The sequence below is a fragment of the Branchiostoma lanceolatum genome, chromosome 3 (assembly GCF_035083965.1).
Source record: "Branchiostoma lanceolatum isolate klBraLanc5 chromosome 3, klBraLanc5.hap2, whole genome shotgun sequence".
Classification (NCBI taxonomy): Eukaryota; Metazoa; Chordata; class Leptocardii; order Amphioxiformes; family Branchiostomatidae; genus Branchiostoma; species Branchiostoma lanceolatum.
The window spans coordinates 15342781-15350394 of NC_089724.1; the positions used below are offsets into that span (position 1 = coordinate 15342781).

The following is a 7614-nucleotide window of genomic DNA, read 5'->3' on the forward strand; positions in this document are numbered from 1 at the left end:
TTTCATAAAAACAACCTTACTCTTTGACGGGTTCTGTTGAGACCTGTACTGAACCCAGTGGGTATATGATTACAATAAAGGTTCCCATTCATTTATACTTATTCTACCGTCTGTTTCGTCTCGCGGAGCACATTGATCGAGGCTCGCGGGTCGCCGAGTGTATCTACTTTACTATACCTCGACGAGATGGAGTAAATCTCCAAGCAAGTACTGCAGGGATACCCCCTACAACTTCCATGACTTATCCTAAAATTTCCGACGCGTCCCTTTTCTGAGTCCACACGTCTACTGGTCAACTCCTTTGTGACCGAAATCCCTGCTTAATCGCCCTTGCTACCACGACGTGCTTCGCCTATATCCCGCCCGTTTGGGTTTAGGGTTACACAACTAGGCACTGCGAATGGTGACCGAATCTGGTGACTCCACCCATGAGCGGCAAGTAGCCAATCAAGCATCGCGAAGGGAGAACTGTCAACAAAACTTAACTAAAAACCTCATTTCGTTTTACCAAACGTCTTACTTCTAACTTCGGACGCTCCCCGCCTATGGATCCACGCGTCTATTTCACTATTTCTCAGGTGACAGACCTCTCCCCCGCTTGGTCGTCGCTGCCACCGCGACGTAGTCAGCCTGAATCCCGCCCGTTTGGGTGATGGGTTACACAACTTCGTACTGCGAGTGAAGACCGGTTTGGTAGCATCACCCCTGAGCAGCAGCGGCGAACCAAACGTCTAGAAGGGGAGACTGTCAACAAACATCTCAATTACATCACTGTCCGCGACAGATACGTCTCGTCTCAGCGTGACCTGCCCGACCTAACTGCCCCTCCCCTAACTGTCTGGAGACCAACCTGCTAACTTACACGAGCCCGATTTGGTCATCTACACGTAACACCAGCTGGGTTGACCCGCCATGACATCAGGGGTGCGCTCAGGGAACAGCCGTCCAGGGCCGCACCCGAGGAATTTCACTACTAACTAAACTCAGTCTCCTTCAGAAACTTAACTCTTCTCTTATTTTTTCCGCAGCGAGTCCTGAATATCCTTGGATTCGAGGACTTGATGCAGACTCACAGCTGCTCATAGATGCCGGCGATCGCGGACCATGAGGGTCAACGAAACAACCAGTCATATTGATAATTCTAACTCTCTCCTATTTCCTCGCCATGGACTCCGAATACGGACATCCGTGGGTTCGAGGATTCAATACAAACTCAAAGGCAGTTACGACTGCCGGCGATCTGGTGGGATCAAATAAACCATCCACTTGTACTCGCTAATCATCTTACCTAGCGCTAATTTTGATTCATTCATCGATCCGTTTAAATTTCAAACCAGAAGAATTTCATTACTCGTCAATCCATAAGCCACGCTATCTGTCTGGACGAATTCCGTCCGCCATCCTACACTGAAGCGGGAACTGAGAATCACATTATGTTATTCCCGGGCCACGAATAGCTTGCCGAATGTATCCGCAACCCGTCGCGTTGGCAAGGGCGTAACCTACACTGTCTTTCCCTGACTCTGCCACGATCAACGGTGCTCTGCCAGCCGGGGCTGGGGCCATGGTCATGGCAATAGCTATAAAACCGAAGCTAACTATACAGAATGCCAGCAGACTGCCGGCGGTTCTTCCACATTGCATCTCCTCACACATGCACAATGTCCTACCACTATCTATGACCGGGTAAGAACCGTGCGGCGCCACTCTGTCGCCCAAACAACAGGACCACCTACCTCTCAATTCTTCATCCGCCTTGCCCATGACTTTGGTCTTGAGATCCAATCGCTGGGGGTTTCCCTTGCGTCTTATTTTGAAGTTCGTACAGCTCGCAGCGCCAGATGAAAGCCAGTGCCATTCGTCGGTAACTTGGTCTTCCTGCTATGATGACTCGAGTGATTCAGGCAATCAGAGATGTTCCTCGACCAGAGATTTATTCATACGCAGATATATACACGGGAATGTTCAAGCGGTGATAACGATAGTACGGACAGTTCTTCTCACTCTGTGACAGGTTCACAATCGAATGGGAGCCAGTGTCAAAGGAACTTACTTTCCGAGGATCAAACTTCTGTAAGCTGCTGCTCCCGTTTCTCGGAGCGGACCAAGTCAGCGAACAGAGTCTTTTTCCAAGGAAAGCTTGTTTCCAAAGACTTCCGAAAAACTTCCGGAAAACTTCCCGAAAAATCTTTTAGTTTGAGAGTGTTTGTCTCTTTTATTTCCTAAGTTTTGGGAGTGGCCTTGATCCAAATAAGGTAAGACGACATTAAGATTCTCTACTCTTATTGGGTAGAAATATGTAAATATGTTTTAAGAAGTTCTCAAGAAAGTCCGGATCTTCAATGACAATTGAAAGACAGGTCGTGCCGTTTTGCAAAAAAACCAACTTCGATTCGCATTAAAAGGCCTCTTGGGGTATGACCCCCAGGGTCAGTTCGGTAGGTTCACGAACTCTTGCCCCGGTCAAACACTCCTAGCCATTTCCCTGGGCACGGTCCGCCAAAACTTCTTAACCAATCGAATAGTCGGATTCACTTGTCCAAAGTTTCTGGACTGTACCATCGCAGAGTGAGGGAACAAATAACAGGGGTGTTGTAACCTGATTGCATAGTACATTACAAAAGATGATCACCAGTCATTCGTTATACAATAGTTGACGCTGGAACCATTATTCGCCATTCCTTCAAGTTCATACAGTAGTTCAGTTACATTAGGAACAGGGAAATCTCTTAGAAAGTCTTAACATAGGAGTTGTCTATCTGTTATCATAGCGGTCTTCTATTTAGACGGCGAACGTGATCATTAACAACATGTCAGCTACGCCTCATTGGCACCGATGGGGTCTGGCAACAATCTTCCCCAGTGACCGAGTTATAGGACGTGGGTACCCGAGGTACACGTCAATCAAATGGGAGGAGTAACAACAGTAACGACTCCGGTCGAGTTACAACGTTAGAGTTATAGCAAACTAATACAAAAATAGAAGTATATCTTAACTGGCTTAATCCTACTACTGGCAACAAGTTCCACGTGCGGTGATCAGTTTACAAGTATAGTTTGTCCTTTACTGGGACTTGACCCTTGCCACTAAGTCAACGTAAGTGGTTGTCGCGTCAGCATCGTGGAGACAGAGGCAGAGACAAGCCGGAGCCGATAAGGTTTCCCAGCTGTTGGGCCGGTGTCACGGCCGGAGTGACAGGTCCTTAATTACGTAGTTTCTTACCGTCTAGTACGGCTCGGGCCAAGCGGCTGATCATTTCTTCCTGTGTACTTACTCACTTGTTTACATAAAATTCATGTATTTGGCAAATGAATTTTAGGGTCAACATCCCAGGCTGTGGTGTATGTTCGTAGGCAAGGGTATTTTTAGCTAGCACTTTTTAAATGAAAACATAATTGGTACTTACTCTGGAACGTGTTTTACTAAAAAATCTATAAATCCTTAAGACATTGCATGTGTTTGTGATCAGGAGGTCGAAGTAAAATTCACACCTTTTTAGGAAATTTGTTCTGCTACACATTTGTACTGTAATACTGCTAGGAAATATACTGCACGGTTCATCACCTTTTTTCTCTTTTATTATGTACATTTGTACAGGTCCTGGAGTATCTTACACATTTTTTATGTACAGTAATATGTAATTTTTATGTGTCAATGACAATTCAGATGTTTTGCCTTTCCCTTTTGTATGATTTCTATGTACAGCTTCCTTATTCCATGAATTGTGTTCCAGTCATTGATCTCCAATAATGTATCACATGAACAAAGAGCAGTCTTGAAGATATTTTCTTGATATAGACAGTTAGTGCATGTGCATATGTGTATATCTCAGAGTTTTGTTAACAATTAACATAAACATTTTTGACAATCAAACTTCTTGACAAAACCACTTAAGAATTGTTTACAATGGATGAAGTACATCAAGTTTTCAGAACGACTGCCAGAAAATACAATTTGCACAAATTATACAGTCTGAAAAGTAAACATTCATGATTTTTCCTTTACACAATATACATGTACATCTTAAATACAAAGTGACATTCACAAAATACATGATTTAATTCTAGTCAATGCTGTATTTAACTGAAACTTGAGGAATTGATTGAGAATACAGGCTTTCTGCCACTTGAGCTGATTAAATAGATTTGCTCCTCTTAAAATTTGTGGGACATAATCGCCCATAGTACTTTTTTTTTGCAACAAACAAAGGTCCAAACAAATGGTATATATTACATTGTAATCTTGATATAGAATGTTATGTCTTTATATTCAGTATGCTTGTTGTTTACCCAACCAAGGAATTCTGAGATGAGATGTTTTGCCGTGAAATTCAGAGTTCTGTGCAATGTCAACTACATCCCTAAATAAGCTCCTCCCTAGAGGTGTTGCCAAAAAATATACATGCATTGTCAATCAATCAATCAGAGCACTTGGTAGTTTGTTTCAATAGTATTGGTTCCAGTTACTACCATCCACGGGCACTAAACTCCCTGTACACAACAGGATGATGTCCACCATCCACCACACCCCGAGGCCCCCCAGGGTCAGTAGTTTCCCCACCCCCATGCCCGTGTGACCCAGGCAGAATCTGTCCACTCCGAAGAAGCCAAGTAGGAGGGAGTACATTAATGTGGTCACAAAGTAGTGCCCAGAATACCTGAAAGAGAAAAACATGTACAATGTTAGTGTGGTCAGTGTCCTTGTAAACACAGTTGCAAGTCAAGAATTTGAAAGAAAAGTGGTTGGGTAAATGTTTTTTGGCCATATTATAGCAACCTAAAAAGCAGATATTTCTATACAATTATAAAGCATCAAAATGAATGGGTAACTACATGCATACATCAGATTTTAGGTTCAATTATATGGGTACAAAATTTGATAACAAAAATGACATTTTCATGTTTAAAAAAAAAAGGTTCATGCTTGGGTGACTTGCACAACTACATTTGTAGACAAGATTTACAAAACCTGATGATAACTCTATAATCTTACTTGATACACGGTACTTCGTTCAGACTGAGGAAGGTTCTGTTCCCCTGGCACTCAATCCCTGGAAGCACCCGACACTCCACACTGGTGTTCTCCACATCCTCAAACCGCTCCCCTCCAAACTGGAGGTTAAAAAGTTATATTTAGATAGTACATAATCACATACTAATCATATCATAGTGTACAGTACATCATCATAGTACATGTAATTAGTCTATCTAACTGGTGTAGGAGCACAATAATATTACAGTTGTATCAAAAGTCCAAAAATACTTTCTAGAAGCCATTGAAAGGAGCAACAAGTAGTAAACATGAAGTTGATATCATTGACTAAGAGCTTCTCGTTGTAGTCAAATTGTTTCTCAGACAAAGCTCAAATAGCAAAACTCATCTAAGTTTTCAAATAGTTCTATATGTCAGTTGCTCGAAAACCTTTTGCAAGATGATAAAAATTTAAAACCATCTTCATAAAGGTTGCTACAGCTGTCATGGCTTGTTGAGCCAAAAAAAAGTTGACATTCTATTTTGCACACAATCTTCAGAATAATCAATGTTGTTCTGATAAAATCAAGCCCCTACCTTGATGCACCCATACCCTAACTCCTCTCTCTTTGTCTCATTCCCATCGAGGTCCATCGGTGGATCACACTCAACAAACTCTGTAGGTCTAGAAATGATGGATTGTAAAACATAGGTTAAGTACTGGTGACGTCAAAATAATACATACATGTACATATGATCACTCACTCACTCATGACCCATGACCTCAGTGGTCGTAGGGGCGTCATAACAGCCAGCCTCAGTGATCCGTGCCCATCCTGTTCTGTCCTCGGCCTCTCTGATCAGCTGTGCAGTGCTCAGGCCAGTCCATGTCTTAATGTTGTCCAACCAGGTCTTCTTTGGCCTTCCTCGTTTCCTCCCTCCTGCTACTGTGCCTTGCAGAATGGTCTTGGCAAGTGTGTTATGTCGGCATACGTGCCCGAACCACTTCAGCTTCCGGCGCTTGACCGTCGACAGGAGTGTTGGATGTCTGCCGCAGACAGCCTCTACCTCCCTCCGCACCGAGTCGTTGGTTCTCCGTTGCAGGTAGGAGATGCCAAGGATCTTTCTAAGAATACGTTGAAGAGAGCTGGCGAGAGGAGGCACCCTTGTCGGACTCCAACTGTAGTTCTGAAGAAATCACCGAGTTGGTTGTTGTGGAGGACTGCACTGGTTGCATTGTCGTAAAGTGACTTGGTAATGGCCACCAGAGACTCGTCTATGTTGTAGTCTCTCATAACCTTCCAAAGGCCCTCTTGCCACACCCGGTCGAACGCCTTCTTGAAGTCTATAAAGTTGTGCCGTATCTCCCTTTGGTGTTCTAGATGTTTCTCCACCAGCAGCCTGATGTTGAAGATTTGTTCGGTGGTGCTCCTTCCGGCCCTGAAGCCCGCCTGTTCTTCTGTGAGTATTTCCTCGACTTTGGGCTTGAGTCTGTTGAGGATGACACGTAGCATGACCTTGCTCAGATGGCTGATTAGGCTGATGGTGCGGTAATTCTGGCAGAGTCGCAGGTTGCCTTTCTTGGGTAATGGAATGATCAGAGATTGGGTCCATTCCTTTGGCCATTCTTTCTTCTCCCAGATCTGTTGGCAAAGTGCGGTTAACACCTTTACCATAGCCGGTCCACCGTGCTTAATGAGTTCTCCCGGGATATTGTACATATGATACAATACATTATAAGGTACCCAATAAACTATAAATCATAATATTGTAGAACAAGGAACTACTTTTACATCCATGACATGCACTGTAAAATATTGATTTATGTTTGCGGGTGCTATCAGTTTAATTAGAGATTTTCACAGTGTTTTAAGTTCACAAATGAAACAGTGGTGATGCAATGTAAGACATGTTCACGGCGTGATGTCCGCGAACATTAATCCAAGTTGTGAATATTTCTAGACTTACAGTATTACGACGGTTAGGGAAATTTTCAACAACAACAACAATATATCCGAACAACGAGAAATTGTTACTTCTTGTATCTGTGATATTTTCAAATGGAGTAAAAAAAAATCAAAATATAGTTATATTAAACACGTCATGAGCCTTACTCAACACATTGTTGTTGTTGTTGTCCTTGTTTAACGTCTATTATATCGCTAGACGTGGTCTCTTGGTGCTGTGTTACGCTTGGTTCAGATACGAGGGTATTGTCTCTCTAGGTGTTTAACTCTTGGTCGCTTAACACATCAAGTTACTTCAGAATGTGACAACAAAATATTGCAAGGCAAAACGCCATATGCGATTCAACAAAAACGGTTGCACTTACAAGTATTCGCATCTTATGAACGGCGAAAGTGGGTCATTGTCAAATCCACAACCTTCACTTCTGCACGTGGCGTCTATATTAATATCATCGGGGAGAGAAAGCCCGAGAAAATGAAGAAATATTCCGGAAAACAAGTAAAATCTCCAAGAAAACTCAGCCATCTTGAAACTATCCCACAATGCGACTCGACAGACGATTCGATTGTTTCATAGGTAGGGAAAATGTTGAATACTGTTTTGTAATAAAACGCAGACTTTAATAAATCTTTAGTTAAAATAAAGCTCGGTTTTCGTAAATGATGTTCCAATAA

The 7614-nt window shown here is 42.9% G+C and overlaps 1 protein-coding gene across 1 annotated transcript; it reads right to left on the reverse strand.

Moving 5' to 3' along the window:
• Nucleotides 1–4330: 4330 nt before the first annotated feature.
• On the reverse strand, nucleotides 4331–7499 carry LOC136430546 (TM2 domain-containing protein 2-like). The gene is made up of 4 exons (XM_066421256.1): nucleotides 7305–7499; nucleotides 5570–5657; nucleotides 4994–5112; nucleotides 4331–4658 (listed from the first exon to the last, which is right to left on the reverse strand). The coding sequence occupies exons 1-4, from the start codon at nucleotides 7463–7465 to the stop codon at nucleotides 4445–4447; spliced, it is 582 nt and encodes a 193-aa protein (XP_066277353.1). The 5' UTR covers nucleotides 7466–7499; the 3' UTR covers nucleotides 4331–4444.
• Nucleotides 7500–7614: the final 115 nt, after the last annotated feature.